Source organism: Blastomyces dermatitidis (genome assembly GCF_000003525.1).
Source record: "Blastomyces dermatitidis ER-3 genomic scaffold supercont1.2, whole genome shotgun sequence".
Taxonomy (NCBI): domain Eukaryota; kingdom Fungi; phylum Ascomycota; class Eurotiomycetes; order Onygenales; family Ajellomycetaceae; genus Blastomyces; species Blastomyces dermatitidis.
This window is the reverse complement of record NW_025544775.1, coordinates 940,157-963,010: the sequence shown is the minus strand read 5'-3', so window position 1 is coordinate 963,010 and position 22,854 is coordinate 940,157. Positions and strand designations below refer to the sequence as shown.

At 40.5% G+C, this 22,854-nt stretch overlaps 2 protein-coding genes across 2 annotated transcripts in view; one reads left to right on the top strand and one right to left on the bottom strand.

The window, feature by feature from the left end:
* The first annotated feature begins 11,682 nt into the window (after positions 1 to 11,682).
* Positions 11,683 to 15,849, top strand: BDCG_01474 (DNA polymerase theta subunit). The gene is made up of 9 exons (XM_045416985.1): positions 11,683 to 12,661; positions 12,734 to 12,916; positions 13,006 to 13,483; positions 13,563 to 13,734; positions 13,796 to 13,957; positions 14,027 to 14,473; positions 14,633 to 15,038; positions 15,196 to 15,295; positions 15,417 to 15,849. The coding sequence occupies exons 1-9, from the start codon at positions 11,834 to 11,836 to the stop codon at positions 15,446 to 15,448; spliced, it is 2,808 nt and encodes a 935-aa protein (XP_045273921.1). The 5' UTR covers positions 11,683 to 11,833; the 3' UTR covers positions 15,449 to 15,849.
* Positions 15,850 to 22,472: 6,623 nt separating this feature from the next.
* The window catches only part of BDCG_01472 (uncharacterized protein), a gene marked incomplete at both ends in the record, with an annotated part of 536 nt that continues 154 nt past the window's right edge, over positions 22,473 to 22,854 (bottom strand). Inside the window, one exon of the mRNA XM_045416984.1 lies at positions 22,473 to 22,766. Coding sequence (XP_045273920.1) covers positions 22,473 to 22,766 — 294 coding nt within the window. The remainder of the gene's footprint in view (positions 22,767 to 22,854) is intronic.

Genomic DNA, 22,854 nt, shown 5'->3' with positions numbered 1-22,854 from the left:
TAATAATTATTATTATTATTATTGTTATATTAGATAGTCTATATATTACGCTTCAAATTAGACAACAATTGTTAATACGACGAGAAATAATAATATGATTCTAAATAATCTACTCAATACCCTTCCCACCACAGCTTATGCCATGCCATGAGGTTAACTTCTCCTCAGACCTGTTGGTTGCATCTGGACAGCAATTATTTTATCCGTTTCTCTTCTAATCCCAGCAAGCCCGCCCTGATTAGTGGGGATAGGATAGCATGTCCTGGGGCTGGCAGGATGGCATGACATCCCTCTTGTGTAGTAATAATATATTGCCAGCAACATCCTATAACTAGTTAACTACAACGGTTACCTAAATGCTGAGGGCATTATTACTCTTTCCGGTCCTCAATTTGCACGGGATGTATTGATATCCCCATCTCCATGCGTGTACCTTTGGAACCTGTTGAAAGCAGTAGTACTCCCGGCTGTACTATGTAATGTATGTAAAATGTAACTACTCCGTACAGTACTTGATAGGACAGGACAGGCAATTGCCATTATGAAAACAACATATTAACAAAATATTTCAGCCAACTTCCTTCTGGGTTATTAGGGCATCCGGCAAACAGAAAATATATGGCAGAAAAAGAAAAAGAACAAAAAAGATGACTCCCCTATCAGGCTATCCTATCCCCGCCGCCTGGTCAAAGGGGGTGAAGGCGCCTTTTAGTAGTTATCATTCTTTATAATTAACTTCGCGGGAGGCGGGGGATCACATACTCTGCAGTACCTTTTCGAGCAAACAATCATATTCATCCCTACCTACCAACCGCGCTCTGTCTCGTCTCGATCAAAACACAACATACGCGATGGTTTATTTTTACTTTATCTTTATTTTTTTATTTTTTATTTTTATTTTTATTTATTTTTTTCAATTTTGGCTCATTGCCTTCTTTCCTCCCTCCCCCTTCATTGTCAAACCGTTCAACCGTCAACCGTGCCGTCCGCTCCGCCAAATTCCAAGTAGTATTATTACTTCACTCTGCGCCCCTTCAAGATTAATGAGACTGGGTCTGGTGAGAAAGTTTAAATGACTTAACTTCCACTAGTTAACTCAGAAAAATAACTTTGGACTCAACTTGGCATAAGGAGTAACTAGTCTGTACGGAGATGTACATACATACAAAATTCAATAATATAATAACGTTAAGTTTAAAAGATGCTTTGGGAGCTCTTATTTTGAACACTGTTCTTAACACAGTACACGATGATGATAATATGGCATATCATACTCCTCTATATATCTCTATGTTTAGGTTATTATTTTCCTTTCATCGCGAGTGTCGCAATAAGTAGTAGTAGTAGTAGTAGTAGTAGTAGTAGTAGTAGTAGTAGTAGTAGTAGTAGTAGTAGTAGTAGAGACAAACATACGGGGGGGTACGGGGTACGAAGACAGGACCCAATCCATGTGTGACTCTTACTAACTATCCTTCTTCTGATTATTTAGAGTACAGATTACAGACAGACGTATTCTGATTATAATTATCATTATATTTTAATAACACCCACGCCCCGCGCGGCGCAGCAGACACGCGCAGTCCCCAGTATATATTATTATTCTTCCCCCGGACGGTTGATACGATACCCTAAAAACGCTGCAAACACAAGACCTCGTTTTCGATCAATTGGCTTTTCTCAATCATCTATCACTCATGGGATTGACCTTCTCGAACAACTGCCATGGTCAACTCACCGAGAAAACAACGAGAGGGTTATGTATGTATGTATGAACTTTGAGCGTGGGTAGTTGTGTGGGGAAAACTGTGTTCTGTCGCTACCTGTAAGTTCGTAACCTCACCCGCCGTCCCGTCTGTCCGGTTTTATAGCCCGCATCTTTTTGCCTCGTGGCAGGGGGAACTTAAAAAAAAAAAAAAAATTGCTCATTCCTTTGAAAACAGAACCTCCACTTCTGAGTTATTTTCTTCTTCTTAAAAAGAATTAATAAATAATATGATCCTTTGCACTTTTTTGAACTTTTCTATGGACTGGAGAGCCAGAAGGGAACTGTTATTATTCCATGATTAGAGCAAAAAATGCAAAATGATAGGTACCTGTCTATGGGAGATACGCTACGGAGTACACTGAGTAATATTAATAGCAGCTGAGTCGCCACCGCCCCGACCAAGAGTGAAAAGCCACAGAAAAGAGTTATCAGGGACAACATGAGTGGGAAGTGTGGCGCAAGTTCCTTCACCACATTGTAACTAGGTGTATGTAGTGCATATCAAGAACCTGTTCTTATCTGTCTGGTTCATCACCATGACAAGAGTTGGGAGTTGAAGTTTCCCGCAGAAACATTGTTGTGTCAGGTCAGAACCAATAATAATAATAATTCAGCTAAAAATGCAAAATGACTAACAAAAAGTGTCAGCTTCATTTCATTCAGTCTGCTTCATGCTTCATTGCTTCACATCCTCACATCAAATTCAAATCCAGTTAGATCATTTCATGCTACTACTACTATAACATTTTGGCCCCACCATGTGAACAACAAGGGGAATTAATTTTACAAACAGATGAGACATGGTAAAAAATCTTCTTTACTGATAGTAGTTTGATGGGGAAAAAGTGCTGTCCATGATGAGAACTGGCTATGAGAGAATGACCCTTCTAAGACATCAGAGCTGCAGGTTTGAATTCTATCTCTAACACAAGATAACTTGTTCATGATCTATTTGATTACATTCACAATCTTCTGAGACTTGACTACAGAGGATTCATCAATGAACTAGAAGAAAATGATTTTCACCATATATATATATGATTAATAGACAGAATAACATTAAGTTCTAATATACAAAGATTGTCTTTGTATTCACTCAGATATAATCTGATTTTAATGAATTTCTCTGAACAGTCTAGTTTAGAGATATTAAAGAATCAGAATCATACTAGATTTCAAATTAAAAGTAGTGAAGAGTTTTCTCTGATCAATGACATGCATATAAAATCATATAATTAATATAAAGACTGCTTGAGATCTGTATACATCTGAGTAAGAGTAGTTAGATGAGTGATTAGAAATAAATTCTGCTCTTGTGATTCGGAAGAACGTACGACCGTCGGATAATAACGCGGCTGCTTCCGAACTACTAGCGTACGCGTACACTTCCGAACTACTAGCGTACGCATACAAATGTAAAGAGGGCCCTAGCAGCCACTAATTAATTTAGTGTACAAGATTCAATATATAAGAAGCCGGCGTACGCCTGTAATTGTACACTGGCTTAAGCAACCTTTGAATCACATCTGATAGCATGTCTAAAAACTGGTGAGAAGCACAGGCTCCTTCAGAGCATGATAATTCCATCTACAAAGCAATTCATAGTTATCATGTCAGAGTGGTCCTAGAACACCTCAAAAGATAGTGTATAAAGAGCAATGAGTGAAAGAGCATCTGATTAATGCTGCTGCTTCACTTGTTGAAAGAAAACTTCACACTCAGGCGAATGCCATATATACAAACAGATGAAGTGTGAGAAAAGAAATAAGAGCAGTGAACCAGATTCAAAGAAGTTCACTCCCTACTCAAAAGAAGAATAAAAGAGAAAGTGATCATCATCAGAGTTATACAATGATAACAGAGTGATATAGTAATATAATAATATAGTGATATAATGATACAGTGATAACAATAGATATCATACAATTAACAAGAAATCACTGAAATGAATATCTCTTCTAGCTAATACAAACAACACTCTTCTCTGCTATCTGAACTGAAAGATATATAGAATCTCTCAGAGAAATTACTCAAAGCAGTAAGAAAAGCAGCTGAGACAGCTGAATCAGAATTGAAGCTCTGTACACATACAAGAATTCTAAATGAAATTGAGGCCTTGCATACACAGTAGCAGACTGAGGCAGAGACTAAATAACAATTGGCATTTGCTGCAGATTAAGCATTCACTATGAAGAGCTTCACTGATGCAATTATCATCATTAATAAGAATAGAGAAAACCAGATCTTAGATCTACAGCAGAAGATCAAATATTTATACAGACAGACAACTACACTGAATCTGAAGATCTCATCACAATCATTCACAATCTCTTCAGAAGTGTACACATCATCAGAGATCACTGCACAGAATGAGAATTTAAGCATGAAATATATCAAGTCAGAAGATCTGTTAGAGCTATCAAGCTTTAATAACAACTGAAAAAATAATGCTGTAATCAGCTGGCTAAGTCAGATGTAATCATATTATCAAATTGAACATGAACTCATAGGCAGGCAGTCAACAGAATTTCAACAAGTCTTAAAATCTGCCACATTTCTACACAGAAAAGCAAAGTCATTATGAATGACTGATAAAAAGATAAATCTCACAGACCTGGAGTAATATTCATTCTTACAAATATAAAATGAGTTTTTCAAATGAATCTTGCACAACTTTGAGAAAGTAAACACATGAGATAAGTGTTATAAACACTTCACTGAGTGTAGATAAGTGAGTAATCTTACATTGTACTTCACACACTTCAGCTTACACTATCTCATATTGAATAAAGAGCTTTTAACATCTTTCTGTTTACAGATCTTCATTCATGATCTTACACTCAAGTTGAGAGTGAAATGAAAATGCTTAACCTCACAGTCAGACACAGTGAAGAAAGTATATAATATTCTCATTATACAGAAACAAGCAAGTCAATTGTAACAGAAAATACTGCAATCAAGTATATCTCAGCAGAGAACAGATAATCAGACTTCTACAACATCAGCTACACACTCAGACATGATGAATCTAGATCTGAATATCATCACTAAAGTATCAAATCCTCTGAAAAAGAGATTCCCTGAGTGAAAACCTTGATGTCATGAGTATTGAGCTTGCTTCAACTGCAGATGCTAAAATCATGATACAAAAGATTACACTCAGCATGCACAGTCAAGAGAAGCAAGAGAGTTAAAAAACTAGCAGAATCAGTGAGCTCAGAGACACTCACTGATATTCTATAAAAAGTCTTCAAAGTGAAAGAGATGCTCATATTAGATGACTCTCTGAATTCTACAAATGCAAAGAAGAAGCAGGCTTCTGAATGAGATACAGATAAGAATGATGAAGTAGACACTCATCTCAATGCCTTGAGACCTGAAATGTTAATGTATAGAGAGCACTTGAATAAGAATTAAGAGATGACTGCAAAAGTGTTAGCAGACACAGAAGCTTCTACACAATATATTAATAATCATATGATTCAAAGATTGAAAGAGATTCACTGAGTGAAGAATTCCTGACATATAAGATTATCTGATAACTGATATTTGATATCACCTGCAAGAGTAAGAGTTCCCTTGCACTTCAGAGAATGATCTTGCTATATTTAAGCATGAGAGCTGTAGAACATGAAATACAATCTTATTCTTGAACTCAATTGATTTCAAAGGTTCAACTCACAGATTCAATGACATACATGTCATATGCAGTTAACTGATAGAAAGAAAATGATTCATACAATTCTATCAACTGATATAAGAAGGACATTTCACATCTCTGATATAGAAGAGTTAAATCTGCTTACACATTAACAAGCAAAGAGAATGATTCACAAGACCTCATCTGAAAGCATTCTGTATGTCATACAGAACTCAGAAGTGAAGAAAACTAAGATAAAGAATATACAGAAGAACAAGTATATGAAGAAGCTTCTGAAGAAGCATGAAAAGATCTTCTGAACAGATCTTTCATCAGAATTGCTGCTGAAATAAGAATTTGTACATGAGATTGACACAGAGAATGCAAAACCAGTCAATCAGAATGCATACTCTCTGTCACAAACACATCTCAAAGAACAGAAGTGTCAGATCACAGACCTTCTAGAACATAGTCTCATACAACTCTCATTAAGCATGTGAGGCTTTCCAGTCCTATTTGTGAAAAAGGCGGGTGAGGAGTGGCAGATGTGTATCAATTATCAAGCACTCAACAAGCTTACAATCAAGAATGAATATTCACTGCCACAGATTCAACAACAGTTGAATACAGTCAGAAACACTCAATATCTATTGAAGATTAATCTTCTCTCAGAATACTGACAGATCTGCATAGACAAACTGTCAGTTCTGTGAACTGTGTTTAATACACAATGAGAAAAGTTCAAATTCCTAGCAATGTCATTCAGTCTGACAAATGCACCTGTCATCTTTCAAACAATGATGAATACAATTCTTCATAAATAGAATGAAATCTCATATCTTGTATATCTCAATGACATTCTAGTCTTTTTAAACTCATACAACAAACATCTGAAGCATCTCAATGAAGTGCTTACAACTCTGACAGAGTATAAGCTCTACATCAAATCAATTAAGTGTATGTTTGAAATGAAAGAGTTGAAGTTTGTGAGACATGTAGTGAGTGATAACTGTATACACCTCATTTCAGAGAAATTGAATGTCATAGTGAATTGACCATGGCTGAGAAATGTACATCATGTACAACAGTTTCTTGAGTTGATCTCATATTACTGCAGATTTATCAAGGATTTCACACAAATATCTGCATCACTCTCAGATCTCTTAAGAGAAATGAATGCAAATCTGTAAAAGAAGAAGTTTCATTCAATCATCTGAAATGCTGTGTATGAAGAGACTTTTCTCACACTGAGAGAATGTGTAATAACATTCTCAGTGCTTATTCAATCAGATCATAATAAACCTTTCTACATCAAGACAGATGCATCTGAATAGGCTATTGAAGATGCTCTTCTACAGATGAGCAAGAACAGCAAGCTGCACTCAGTGACATACAATGATAGGAAACTATCAGATGCTGAGCTTAATTACTCAGTGTATGAAAAGAAATTGCTAGCAATCAAGCACACACTGGCATTGTGAGATAGATATATCAACAACAGGCATACAACAACAGTGATCACAGATTATAAAAGCCTTGTCTATCTATAATCAACAATAAAATCTTTCAAATACTTAGTATGTTGAATCTCAGAGTTTCAAGCATACAATCTTCATATCAAATACTGAAAAGAATCAGACACAGTGATGCTGAATGCAATCAGTCACAGACTTGATTTCATGAGTGAGAGTTCTGTGAATCAGGCACAAGAGACATTCATGTTAAACACACTGAGAGAATGCAAGAAATCAGAATGAGTGAACACTATGATCTCTCACTTGAAGAATGACAAGATGTCAAATAACAAGTGTCTCATGAAAGTAGTAGAAGAGATGCTTTCAAACTTCAAGCTGAGGAAATTGAGAAATGAAAATGATATTGTGCTTTACCACAATCTAGAATACATAGAAGCTCTCTATCTAGAATCTTCATTTAGACACAACTTGATGACTCGCATGCACAAGGAATTCAGTCACTTAGAAAGCTCTGAACTCATGAGTGTACTCAAATCAAGAGCATACTAACTAAGCATGATCAAGGACATTCAGGCATACACTCACAAGTGCTCAAATTGCCAGGTCACAAAAGAATCTATGAAAGGGTTAGAACATAAGAAAGTACAATATCAGATGAAGTGTACAATACAATTATTCAAACAATGAGAAGTGAACCTCATAGACATATTGCCGCGAACATCAAATGAAAACTGATGAATAATCACTGCTATTGATTATGCTACTGACTGACCAGTTGCAAAAGCAGTTTCAGAGACAACAGAGAAGGTGATGATGAAGTTTCTACATGATAAGATCTATATCAACTATGAAATGCCGCGCGAGATCCTAACTGATAACAGTGCAAATCTCATGAGAGAAGCAGTGAGACATTTCATGAGCCAGTTACAGACAAGACATTATAGAACAATGTCATATCATTCACAGATAAACAGAAAGATGAAATACTTGAATGAAATCTTGAGTAACATGCTGATGAAATATCTAGTGAGTAAGTCTATGAGACTATGAGATGAATATCTCAGACAGATGCTATTAGCTACACAAATTCAGCAGCATGCAGTCTTCAAGTGTTCATCATTCTACCTGTTGTATGAATTGCATCCGCGCATCTCAGAGAATGCTTCAGAAAAGATGAGAGAGAGAACAGCAGTTACAGACACAACAGTCACAGACACAGAACCAAGATTGAAAGAGATCAGCTATGCACATACAAAAGCTAACAAGTTACTTCTGAACTGAGCAATTCAATTGAAAAGAATACAAGACTCACTTGTTAAGAAATTGAGTCTCAAGGTGAGAACATAAGTTCTCATATGCAATAAGAGTTCTGAGAAGTTTCAATCTAGATGGTTTGAGTCATATAAGATACTCAAATCACATTCTCTGAGAATGTACACATTGAAAGAATCAGAGAGACAGATCTTATACAACTTAATCAATAATTCATAACTTGTGAAAGCAAAGATGCAAGACCTGAGCAGATTATAATCATTCACAGCACTATCATCAGTGTTGAAAAAGAAGAGGCTTATAATTAAAAAGTCTCATGAAGTAAGAGAAATCATAGATACTTACAAATCAGATGATCTTACTTATTTCAATCTTTTCATGATTACAAGGAAAGAATGAGAAGAAATGAAGAAATCAGGTAAATATCACACTTCAATAAGTGATGAGACTGTAGTCAGTTGTATGATAACACACTGCAGACAGTGAATACAACACAGTAAAGAGCAGTCTCAAAGTGACAGACTTGCACATGAATCAGATCACAGAAGAAAAAGAAATTCAGAGTTGAATTTAACTGTTTACATCAGTTCAATCACAGAGATCACAGAGGATAAACTATCTGAAATATTCACAGACATGTGAGACCAAGTCATCTCAACCTCTGAGAACACTCAGAGGTCAGGTAAGATTAGTTTTAATGAGCTGTTTACTGTAGTAATCTGAGCAGGTGAAGAGAGATAGTATAATGCACAAGACAGAATTACAAAGATGAAAGCTACTGAACCTAGTCATCAAACACTGTATCATATAGAGGTCGTGTAAGAGTAGTGACTAGCAGATAAAGAAAAAGTATAAGAAAAAGAAAAGAGATAATGAATTGATCATCAACTGTAAGAGTCAGCTGCAAAAAGACAAATATTATCATACACATCTCATTCATTTTCATATGTCACATGTTTAATCTATTTCCAACACCATGCCATCTGAAAAACATCAAAAACAAAGGAAATCTCAAAACTCAAGATCTGCAAGAGATTTGAGAGCTGCAAGCTACTCTCATAACAATATCATACACATCTTCAATTCCTCTACCACTCTGTGTATGATATTAATGTCATTTATCACAAGATTGGCTGAAATGCCAATATAGAAATGTGTATGTGTATATGTAGAGAAATTGAAGAAGAGTATGAAATTCACAGAATCAGAAGCCAGGGCAGAAGAGACAGAGGCAGAAGAAACAGAAGAAGAAGGCACAGAATCAGACAAATGACAGTGAGAGTCACTCAGGGCTGAACACTTATGACTCAGTGTACACACAACCTTTCTCACAGAGAAGAGAGAGAAAGTGATGAGAGAAGCTTAAGAACAGAAGAGAGTAGTCTTAGCAGTGTTATCATCTTCAATTAAAATGATCTCTAGCACTGAAGTAACTAAGAACTATTGTTAGTATACAAAATCACAGAATCAGAGATAAGAACAGTTACTAAATGAACACTCACTGACCTTAGAATTGTACATGCAATTACAACACACATAAGACTTCTCAGAAAGAGAGAGAAGAACATGAGGAAATACAGAAAGTAGAACACAGTATATGAATAACTCATTCTCACAATGATATCTCAGACAAGGCATACAAGTCTCACACTTATAGGTGTAAAAGAGAATGACATTCACATTCTCATTTTCAAAAACATGAATATCTTTTGCCTGCATCATGAAGTCAGATGACAGACACTAGAGAATAGACTGATACAGATCTATTATTCTGAAAGAATTCATCAGAGTGAATATCTTCACAATATTGAACTTTACAGTTATAAAAAGCTTCTTAATGTCTGTGAATATCACAACTTCATACACAGTAAAACTCATAACAATTTTTTCTAAGAACAGGAAAATCAGCATCAGAAGAAAAAGATGAAAAATGAAAAGACTTACAATCTAGACACTGTTAAAGAGAGAGATAATTCTCTGATACAAATGAATAATTATCTCATCATAAATATTTAAAATGAATATAATAATCAGTGTCTGTGACTGAGCTTCAGATAGTCATGTCATATACTATCTTTGTACAATAAATCATTCTAGAAGTCAGTAAGAAGGGCAGAAGCATACACACTGAGAGACATAATTCATTAAGTCTACACAACATCTCCTTGAAACAGGGAGAGCTAGTAACAAAGACAGAGGCAGTAAAACCAGAAGTAGCAGAAGTAGGGGTCGCGGGAACAGAAATAGCAGGAGCGGGAGAACCAGACACAGAGACAAGTATAGAAGATTGAAGAGTGATAGAGAAAGAAATAGAGAAGAGAGTAGCAGAGAAAGAAGCAGTAGAAGAGACAGAGAGAAACACTGAAGACTCAGCTATATATGATATGAACAATTTCTTCATTATCATATTCTTCAAGTTCTCAATCAATGATTCAACACTGAGTTCACTATCATCAGCAGATGCAGATCTGTCAATATATGAAGATTCTACATAAATAAAAACAAATATCAGTATCTGTGTTCACACAAAATTATGTCAGAAAACACAATCAGAAACCTGCTGAGAAGAAGAAATAGTTGAGAGTATATAAGAAGATGAAGAAGATGTGTCATCATTCATGATAATACATTGTTCTGACAATTGTTAGAAGATAAACAAGTTCTGATCACATTTCACAACACATTACACTTACTGCTAACAAACTACCTGATATGAGCACTATGATGATGCTTGTTATGAGAACAGAGAGTCATTGTCAGAAACACATACAATGTGATAGATGAACAGATGGAAAGAGTTGAACAGAAGAAGAAGTAGAAATCTTGAATGAGATAGTGATGTTCAATGATGATGATGATGGAGAAGATGGTTGAAGAATGGAAAAAGTTAGTGAATGAGTGATGTAATATAGTGGAAGTTTCTTTGTGAGGGTGTACGCGGGACACTAGCCGAATCAGGGATAGGCCACATGATCGCGAAACACTAGTGGCGAGCTAATCCGCATGAAGCTAGGGTGTACGACATGATCACATGGGCGTGACCAAATCTGGTGGGGGAGGATGTGGTTCAGAAGAACGTATGACCGTTGGATAATAACGCGGCTGCTTCCGAACTACTAGCGTACGCGTACGCTTCCGAACTACTAGCGTACGCGTATGAATGTAAAGGGGGCCCTAGCAGCCACTAATTAATTTAGCGTACGAGATTCAATATATAAGAAGCCGGCGTACGCCTGTAATCGTACGCTGGCTTAAGCAACCTTTGAATCACACTCTCAGGGTAAGATGCTGAGAGAGATCTTCTGTATAGGTTCACACTGAAATAGGAGAATAAAAGGAAGAAGAATACTAATAATAATAACTGCTAGTGGTTTTGGTAAAACTCGAATGTCCTCTGTAGTTACTGGTGGATGAATGAGGGAGAAAGTGAGGTTTAAACGGACACCGGGAAAACTATGTTGCGCGGTGATCATACGCTTCCGCGCTCTTAGCGCGGAACAATCTTCTGCCTATTTCAGCTAATCTCCAAACAATGACAGGCGCGATATAGTAGATAATCCAGAGTGTGGGATATGAATAAGATGATATAATGACAGACTACACACGTTGGATCGAATGAGAAAATCTTCTGTTGTTTCCCTTATGTTGTTTTTGTTTTAATGTTGGGCAACCCAATGCGAAATGAATTCTCTGCCAACCACCATCCATGCCCACTCCGACAAGCCTCAAACGTCTATTGATATAGTGCGAAACCAATCCTTTCCCACAGCTTCCATAGCAGGAACAAAGAGGTCGCATCCTGGGGACTTCTTGTCACCCCAGATACCAACTATAAATCAGCAGCCCATTCGAACATTTGGGAATAACACCGTTATTAAGCCAGACGGATTTATTCGTCCCAGTTTATCTTCCACGGCAAACACCACACGTATCATTGCGAGCAGGATACGTGATGTGCCGGATGCAGTAGGGATATCCAATGATACCATATCAGAATACTCGCAACGGCGAGCGGTTTCGTCTACTCCGGGACCGTCGCAAAATCCACTGCTATCCCTATCCCATCAAACGTATGGGTTACCGCCCCAGTTGGTTACCAATTTTGCCTCTCTAGGTGTGAACTGCATCTATCCATGGCAGGCGTCCTGTCTTCTTGGCAGAGGTCACCTCACTGCGGAAAAGAACCTCGTGTACAGTGCCCCGACTGGCGGTGGAAAGTCCCTGGTTGCAGATGTGTTGATGCTAAAACGTGTCATTGATGATCCATCCAAAAAGGCTATCCTTGTTCTTCCCTATGTTGCCCTCGTGCAAGAGAAGCTCAAATGGCTTCGCCGTGTGGTGGAAGGTGTGACTAAAAACATTGACACGCCGACCACAGTAGATGAGGCCTCGTCGGTACCACACTGGCGACAGCCGCAAAGCTCGATTCGGGTCACGGGGTTTTTTGGTGGGAGCAAAACTAGAGCTACATGGGCCGATACAGATATAGCTGTTTGTACGATTGAAAAGGTTTGACAGGCTTTTTCCTCCTTTCGACCAGCGGCGGCGAATATCTGGCTGATCCTTCCAATTCCTTTTTAGGCCAATTCATTGGTAAACACTGCCATTGAGGAGTGCAAGATTAACGATCTGGGTGTTGTTGTTTTGGATGAGCTTCATATGCTTGATGATGAGCATCGTGGTTATCTGATAGAGATCATGGTAACAAAATTAATGCTATTGAAGCAAGACATCCAAATCGTTGGTATGAGCGCCACATTATCGGTTGGTGCTCCATAATCTCAAAATGAAGAAGCTGAAGAAGCGAAGGTTTAACTTATTTCGTCTTACTCACGGACTCATAATTCTACCAGAATACGGAGGTCCTCGCGAAATGGTTGCGGGCGAATTACTATATTTCCAAATATCGACCGATACCTATTCGGGAGCATCTTGTTTACAACAATGAGATCTACCCAGCCACCAGTTCTAAAGAGTTTTTTAGAACAGCCACGCAGTTAAACAAGCCTGACCCGTCGCAACGAAACTCACTTGCGTGCAGAATAATCGACCGATCGACGTATAAGGAGTTGGCGACCTCAACTGCCAATGCAATGGTGTCGTTGGCCTTGGAAACTGCTCTATCCGGATATGGCGCTCTCGTGTTTTGTGGCAGTCGACAAGCCTGTCAGAGTAATGCGATACTCATTAGCCAGGCGATGCCAGACGAAACAATGTTGGACAAAGATCTTTCGGAGCGTCGGATGGATCTCATCGCCGGGTTGCAGAGCCTCCCGTGTGGAATTGACCCTGTATTCCAAAAGACAGTCATAAAAGGAGTGGCTTTTCACCGTTAGTGCTGAGTATATCCTTTTGATGAAAACCTCACCCTTCTTACAATTATTATTAACTTGTTTTTGGGCAATCGTAGATGCTGGCTTAACGACAGAAGAACGCGATTTGATTGCGGAGGCATACGATAAGGGTATCCTTCGGGTACTAGTTGCTACATGTAGCCTAGCAGCTGGTATAAACCTCCCTGCACGGCGAGTTATTCTTTGCGGAGCTCGAATGGGCCGCGATTTGGTTGGGCCAGCAATGCTGTATGTACCCCGCATCATCGTGTACACTCTCACTTTTAGGGCCCATGGCTAAGTTGATCAGACGGCAGATGCGGGGACGAGCTGGCCGGAAGGGCAAAGATGAGGTTGGGGAAACCTACCTTTTGTGCCAAAAAGATGACTTGGAGGCAGTGGCAGAATTATTGGAGGCAGAAATGCCTGCCATCGCAAGTGGGCTAACCCCTGAAAAACGGGGCATTAAAAGGTATAACTAACTAAACCCATGTTAGTTCTGTCCTGTCTTAACTACAGCTAATATCTGAGTTGCTATCAGGGCGCTTCTTGAAGCCATCGCAACTCGACTTGTTTCTAGTCGGGAGACCGTTAACGAATATGTAACGTGTACTTTGCTCTACCAGAATATGGAAACGGATGAGCTATTCTCCATGGTGGACAGTACTCTCAAAGAGCTAGTCGACCACGGCCTTGTCGATCTCAAGCAAGACGAATATTTCGAGCCAACGCAACTGGGGCAGGCTGTGGTGTCCTCCTCGCTCAGCCCCGAAGATGGTATCTTCATCCATGATGAACTGAAGCGGGCTTTGAAATCCTTCGTCATGGACGGGGAGATGCACATTTTCTATATGTTCGCCCCTCTTCAAAATTCAGCCCCGGCTGATATCGACTGGTCTATTTTTCGGGACCAGATGAACAACCTTGATGAGAGCGGGATTCGTGCCTTGCAGCTCGTAGGGGTGGAACCTGCATTCGTGAACAAAATGTAAGTCGTGCTAGAAAACACATATCAATCCCTCCTGGTGACACCGTTGGTCATAACCATAGTTTTTTTTTTTTTTTTTTTTTTTTTTTTTTTTTTTTTAACGAAAACCCTCAAAAGTTCGAGAAGTCAGTTCCCCTAATATATTTTTCCAAATGACAGGGCACAATCCCGGACTCGTATAAAGGACGAGACACTCGCACGCATCTATCATCGCGCATATACAGCGTTCCAGTTGCGTGATCTCAGCAATGAAGTCCCCATATCAACCATCGCACGGAAATACAACATCCCGCGAGGCAATGTCCAAACCCTGACCCAAATCTGCCATGGATTTGCCGCTGGTATTGTCAAATTCTGCCAACGCATGGGCTGGGACATGCTGGCAGTCGTGCTAGATCACATGCGCGACCGTCTGCAGGCCGGAGCGCGAGCAGACCTGTTGGAAATGGCCCAGGTGGCGTACGTGAAGAGTCGAACCGCAAGATTATTGTGGGAGAATGGGTTTAAGACGCTCAGAGCCCTTGCGGAGGCTGACCCGAAGGATTTGCTGCCTGTTTTGATGATGGTGAGCTCGATGTTTCTGTTCTTCCCCGCCCCCCCCCCCCCCCGGTTGGCCAAACAAACCTCTGCTCTCCACTGGGTAGCGGATTCATAGCTTATCTTCCACGATTCTCTTATCTTTCCGGTCACTGAATGTCAGACTAACCATCGCTATTTGATAGGCCCAGCCACGAAATATAGACCTCCAAGGATCGCAACGTATTTCCGCGAAGCTTCTCACGAAGGCGGAAATCATCGTTGGATCCGCCAATAAAATATGGGGTACGTTGTCCAAGGGTTTCTTCTCTTCTTCTCTCGAAATCCCGCGCGCAAGCCATGGGCCACACATAAAAACCAAAAAGAAACTTCTCTCTCTAACCGGTTTCTATCTTCTACGTAACAGAGAGTCAATTGCAACTTGAGCTTGAGGAGTGAAGTGGTACAGCGGCGGTTGGGCCTTGTTGTTGGTTATTTTCTCTACGACATCAAACACAGGCATTGGACTCAGATTTGCGACCTACCATTCATTGGCATTTTGTACGAATTGCATTGCAATGGTTTTTTTCAGCGGCACCCAACATTCCTCGCCCCGGGGCAATAGTATCAATCAATCTACACTTATTTACTACCTACTAGTTACCCCTTGGTATAGTATCAATATTACATGGCATAAGTATAATATGTTTTTAACTTGGAAGATCTAGAAGCATTTCCATAGACACACATTCATTAGATCCTGATATACCAGGCCCAATTTATTTTGTTATAAACGTTGCTAGGATATGTTTTTTCAACAGGTGTAAAAGGACTCCCCCCTCCCCCATTTTTCCTTGATTGAACTCCTATCATCGATTTGCTTTCTACATGCGTCCTATGTAGAATAGAATTAAAACCCTGACAAAGGTAGTAAGTACACACCAAAAGAAAAGGAATCAAGAAGACGCGGATCTTCGAACTCTGGCACTTCTAGTGTACTTCTTAGCCCCTATCCTATGGGGGAAGTTACATGTCATGTATAGTACGTTGCGTGCATGGAAACTCGTCGAGGTTGGATCAAGAGAAGAGGAGGGTTGGGCACGCCAAGCCCTGGTCCGTCTTCCTCCAAGTCATATGTATGTACTGTACATGTATGTATCTTTTAAGCATAATAAACAGAAATACAAATAAGATAGGATAGGGGGAATAAAAGAGAGAGGAAACCATCAAGGAAACGCACATTTTGATGGCGGCGCAACACTCACATTTCCGTATTTTGTTAGGGAGGAAATATATATATATAACTATATCAACAGAATTCACATCGGGTTTCAGGGGCCCCTTAGGCTAGTATTTCATGGAACTCATTTTGAAACACGATATAAACTTTTTTTAGAAGCCTTTTTAGTGGGGTAAGGGTAGGTAGAGTAAATAAATGAACCATCCATGTCTATATGTGCCTGTTAACTAACGAAAAAGAAAAGGGGAGATAAATAGTATAGCCACAAAATGAAATCCTTTTCCCAGTTTCTTACCCAAGTCATAGGAAAAAAAAAAAAAGAAAAGAAAAAGAAAAGAAAAAAAAGAAACAAACACATAAAATTCTTTATTTATATTCCTGATTGAAACTGGCCTTTTATAAAGTAGGGAAGTGTAAAGTTGCATGGATGTAGCATGGATGTATAGTACATGTACCGTACATGTACCGTACATATGTGCAATAGGCAAGGTATATCAATCGAATGCTCGCTGCACACTATATATATATATATATATATATATATGCAGATACAGTACCATGGCCTTGGGGATTGAGGCCGGAGGGGGGCGGTTTAAGATAGACATAACAACTATGGCCTTGGGACTTATGCAGTAACCGCGAATCAAAAGCAGTTTACCCCAGCTTTTGGGTCATTATTGGCAAGTCTTGCAGGGCGTCCATGGGGGTCATCTGGAGCAACAAGGCAGGGAGGGGAGGGCTCTTTGTTTGCAGTGTGGGCTATGCTTGGTAGGGGTAGGTATAGAAGTTGCGCTGGGAATCATTTGCGAATCTCAGCGGGCCTGTACAGAGTAGGCTGTGGGGCAATAAACTTGATTTTTTTTTTATTCATTATTGATGCGGCCCTTTTGAAGTAGCCAAGGGAGAAGAAAGAGAGAGAGGTCTGGTCCTGTAGGCGAGAGCAAGAGGTTCTATCTAGATATAGTCAGCCAGCCAAACCGAAAGGTCAACAACAATGAAGGCAAAAAAAGAGGTGGAAAAAACTCCTGTCCACCTGCGGAAAAACGGTTCAGACAAAAGAAATTCTAGGAGAAGGAGAGGAGATGGGAAAAGAGAAGTTAATTCATGGCTAGGCAGACTAAATAGTTGAAATTCAGCACATAATTGAGACATTCCCCGACATCCTTCATCCCAGCCGCCTCAGTGTACATGTACATGTATGTACATACATACGCACACACTACATCGTAGATATACTATGATAAGTCATGTTTTGTTTGTTCGATTTTACCTGGCGGGCAAAAAAAAAAAAAAAAAAAAAAAAAAAAAAAAAAAAAAAAAAAAAAAAGTAACTAAATAAAAAGTAAAAAATGATCAGCCCCAAGAACCTCATCCATCCTCGACGCCAACACATCATCCCAGTCCAAGTCCTAGTCCCAGTCAGCAGCAAGTGCAGCTCAGAATCGCCAGGAAAGAAGAATAATTAATTAATTAATTAAAAAATAAAAGAGAAACTAACTAGCCAGAAATTCGCCGACTCTCCCAAGTCTCTACACTGTAATAATTCTCCCGCCCTCTCCTCTCTCCATAACGATAACGATGCTATCCATAACTACCATACCCCAGGGCCAAGCAACCAAGATCAATCCCAACGATTGATCAGTTGGGTGCAGTCAGTCCACAATCGGCTCGATTGGTAGCGGCTAATAGTGAGGGCGAGGAGACTCACTCGTGTCAGACGCAGACAGGGTCAGCGTCTTTCGTGCTCTGTTAGTTACAGGTTATCCCTGCCCGCCTGGCGGCGCGGCTGGAAGAAGTTTCAAAGATTGTTCGATGCATTTCTTCTTCTTCTTCTTCTTCTTCTTCTTCTTCTTCTTCTTCTTCTTCTTCTTCTTCTTCTTCTTCTTTTCCATTCCGCTGTGCCTTGATCGTTGGTCACGAAATCTTCTTGGGATATCGTTTGGTATCCATGGATGCCTTCGGGTGGTTGGATAAATAGATAGATAGATAGCTCTTTGGTTTTGCCTTGGCTATTGCGTTGTATTATTGTTTGATGTCCCTGTTTAGAGGAGGACGGGACGGACATCTCAATAATAAATAGAAATAATAATAACAACCTTGGCAGCAGCTGGCTGGTTAGGAAATCAAAGCCTATTTTATATCTCACAACAAAGGAAATGTCAACCATCAGCTCAACTATTGAGCTTGATTAATATTAATAATAAATAAATAAACTCAATTCTCTATACATATGCAACTGCACCTGTGTATCACCGCCGTAGCATGTAAGCTACGCAGTAGTAGGCACTGTTTGGTTATGTATAGGCAACATGATAAGATACAGTATCGTACCGTATGCATGTATACATTACACACGAGTTATTACCTGTCCCCAAAAACGACCAGCAAACGAAGGATACTTACTAGTCAAGAATACTTCTGGAAGACCGTCTCCCCGCCCCATCCTCTGCATCAAGGATCCACTGACAAGAATAGCGGCCAGGGAAGACAGGGCACGGCATGGGTTGTTCCACCCCACTCGGCGTACTTACGGAGTAACTTAAGTTATGTATCTCATTATTATTATTATTATTATTATTATTTCAGCGATTCGGCGGACTGCCAAGTTGCAAGTTGCAAGCTGCAAGCTGCAAGCTACCACCAGCCCATTCATCTTCATCTATCTATCTACCCGACTAGCCCCGGAAATCCCCCCAAAGTCTTAGCGATATACGCAGTAAAAGTGAAGTGCTCTCACACTTAGCCGCTTCTGGTTGGGGCCAACGCTTGAATGATCCGGCCCCACGGCGGTTTGCTGCTGCTGCTATCAACGACGCTTTGGTTGTGCTTGTTTTCGTTTCCTTTCCGCCTCTTTTTTGCTAGTTGTGCGCACACGAGGCTGGTGGTGACTTGTGAAGAAGGCGTCGTTTATTTATTTTTAATATTGATCTTTTTTTGAGGCCTGTGGGATGGGATATCGGGGCATGAGTGGGTAAATAATGCATCGTAGAAGCTTAGTTCGCTTGGTTCTATTTGTCGTGGCGATAAAAGAGCCCTTTCATTATTGAAAATTCCCTATCTTGCTTACTTAAATGGATAAAAATATAAAACATACCCACAGCCCGTCCGTCAACATACAAGCAGCGTACAGCGTAGACCCATACATAGTGCGCGGATAGGAAAAGCAATCATTATTAATGATCCATAACTCCACAGGAAGCTGTCAAAGGTAACAAGGAGCGAGCTTGATCTGCCTTTTTCTTCAAAACGGCCCGGCCGGGGCAACAGCGCGGGGAAAAAGAGGGAACTGACAAGTTCTTCAACTGCCGGCTGGCGCAAATTACAGTTGAAGCTAGTTATCCTCCCTTTTGATCAGTCCAGTTAGCCCGGAGCCGACTCGGAGTAAAAGGGGAGAGAGAGAGAGTTTGTTCCCCCTCTCCTAAAGTCTCTCCTAAAGTCTCTTCCCAAGAATAAGAATTTATTATTTTAGTTAGTTAGCGGACGCCACTGATTTAGTGTTACCTATGATTTTGTTTTATTTTATTTTATTTTATTTTATTTTATTATTTTATTATTCTTGCTGTTCCTTTGTACGCAGTAGTAGAGTAGTAGCCCCGGCGGGCGGAACTAGGGATTTCTTTTTTTTTTTGGGGCAGAGGAATTTTCGTTAGTGCAAGCGCAGTTTCTGGATTCCAGCCGAGGGAGGAATCTTTTTAGAACCTTTTTGGAAGCGGGAGCGGGAGAAAATTGTATGGCTGGCGGAAGTCCAGTCAGTCAATTCAGACTCTTCATTTATTCATCAGTCATTCCATCCTGGCCCCCGGAGGGGGGGCTACATCCCATCCCATACAGGGTACATATATGGATCCATCCAGGCTTGTACTAAACAGGCGCAAATGCCAGGGGGGGGGGGGGGTGGGGAAAAGGGAAGTGTGCTAAATACGAAGCCAGCAAGGAGAGCGAGTGAAGTTTCATCTCAAATCGGCCGGCTCTCTCTGCATGGCCTCCGAAGGTTAAGCTTGTAACTTTTGTAACTTTGTACGGAGTCAAAAGTCTGTATGTACCCTGAAGCTAGTCCGCACATTCTATGTAAGCACAAACAAACAGAACATGTCCGATGCGCCGATGAGTCCATGGCTGGAGTGTTATTATCGGTCATGCCGCCCGGCGACGCCGTTGAATCTTTTGGGGCCAGTCATGTTCATGTTTATTGTACGGAGTATACTGTAACTAGTAGAGTAGTAGATAAGAGGGCAAAAACAGGGCTTCCATGATTTCCATCTGAACCAAGCGAAAATAATTTATAGCCGCAGCCTACTAACTATTTTTTTTTTTTTTTTTAATAAATAAATTGAAAAAAAAGAAAAAAAAAAAAAAGTTGGTCCAGACACGACATGGCCAGCTTCTCTTTTTTTTTCCCTCCCCTTGGGCGGCAATAATTAATAGTGAATGGAAGCTAACAAAGAATACGAGAGCGGGGGGGATTTTTTTACCTAGGCCCCAAAAAGAGGGCTCATTAGTATTTCTTTCTTTTTTATGCTCGAGACCTTTTCAAGCAGAGGGCTATCTAATAGATGCCTTTCTTGATGCAGTTCGGCTTTGTGTTGTGAACTCCATTAACTGTGTTATCTTGAAACAAGTCAACGGACCTGAGCGCAGAGCAGCCCAGTTTATTGGTTCCTTTTGAGTTAGTTGTCCTTTTTTCTATTTTCTTCTTTTCTGTTTTTTTCTTCTTTTTTCCCTTATTTTCTTATTTCTTGTCGTGTGCCACCCAGGAGTCTAGGACTTGTCTGGACCAATCCAGGAGTAGCTCGGCTTCAAGGGGGAACGGGTCAAAATGAGAATTCGGAATCCCATTCCATTGCTTCCATCAAACAACGGCCTTAAAACAAACAGTGGTGGCATATTGTGTATGTACAGGGCTCATTCTCCGAATACCCAATTCAAACTTTTCGCTAGCCATCTGCGTGCTGATCAACCGTTTGAATGTCCTGTCCACGGCCCCTACGCAGCGTGCATCCATCGTTGAGTCCAGAGTATCCGTAAGCGGTCCAGCCTTGTGCGCACTTCTTCCAAGGCTAGATATCATATCCACTCTCATACAGCTCTTCCAATAACAAAATGCCACCCAGGAGATAAGGTAACTTAGAGCATCCCGTAAGTGATGACGAGGGGATAAAATTCCCGAGGATCATAGGGTGGGTGAGCGATTTCTTATTTGCCTAATCTGTACGGAGTACTCCGTACACAGTACGGATTACGGACGCGGAAGATGAGGTCTATGACTTAACCCGTTCGGAGCTCGTCAGAGGGCAGAAACCGACAGCCGGGTTTGAAATCGGCCAAGAGTAGTAGGTGGTATGGTATAGTGGGTAAGTCGAAGTGTTTTCGGGCGACAACACACACACACAGCAAGCTTCGCGGATGCACTCGGCGCATCGTCTTTGTACTGTACCTGCTGCGGAATGCTCAAATTCAGGTGTTGTGGCCACGACGGAAGGGCTTCTAGAATAGTTTTAAGTAATTTTGATCCTGGCTGGGAGGGTATATATTACATACCAGCCCACTTCGAATAAACAGAAATAAAAATAAAAAGGCTGGATAGAAACACAACATTGATCACAATTGATATCAAAAGGGAGTAAGAGATGTGTATGTATATCTGATATCTGATATCTGATATCTGATATCATCGATGTCTCCCTTTTCTCATGAGGATGCGATATAATGGATCTATCTCTCGCCCCCCCCAAGTTTCGAGGTTCGCCAAGACAAGAACAAACAGAAGAGAAACCTTCCTTCCAATGAAAGTAGAAAGTAGAAAGAAAGAAAGAAAGAAAGCAAATAAATTCCCAGGTATTACGGAACAGAGCCAATTACGACAAGTTTCGTCTCTTGGCGGATTGCGTAGCGTCATCTTCAATCTCGGCAAAGTGGCTAATCGACCGGCCAATTGCGCTAGTTACCTAAACGCTCCTTTGTCCCACAGGATTTCGAGCCGGGAAATTCGTACCTAGGGGCCTCGGTGGCTGCGTATGGTATGGTATGGTATGATATGGTATGACATTACTTGATATTGTAAGTAACAGCTCACTCAGCATCTGATAACCCTAGTTACTCTACTATACCATACTAACCATACCCATACCATACCATACCATATCATACCCATACATAATACATACCATACTCCCCGCCCCGTCCAATGTTAGCCCCGAAAAATCCCTGAACCCTTCTGGAAGGTTTTGTCAGTCTTGTTCCAGCTCACTCGCTTCTCCTCTTCGCCCTCCGCCGCCGTCTCTCACTCCAACCGCGTGCGTCGCAAACAACAACTTCACCACTTGCTCCCAGCGCCCTGATATCGCTGCTCGAATCTCTCTCTCTTCTCTCCGCCCATCGCCATTCCCTCCTCCAAGATCCTCTCTGTCGCATCTTTCGCGTTCGCCGCCGGCCCATACCACCATACCGCAGTTTCGCCCTCCCATCAACCAATTCCTCGACCGATCTGAAAACGGCCTGTCGAGAAAAGGTTATATTGTTGGTCGGAAGAACTTCGCCCTGTATACACATACATACACAGATTTCTTCCTTGCAAAATCCTCTCTTCGCACCCAAAGTGTTGAAATCCTACCACAACCCCCCCCCC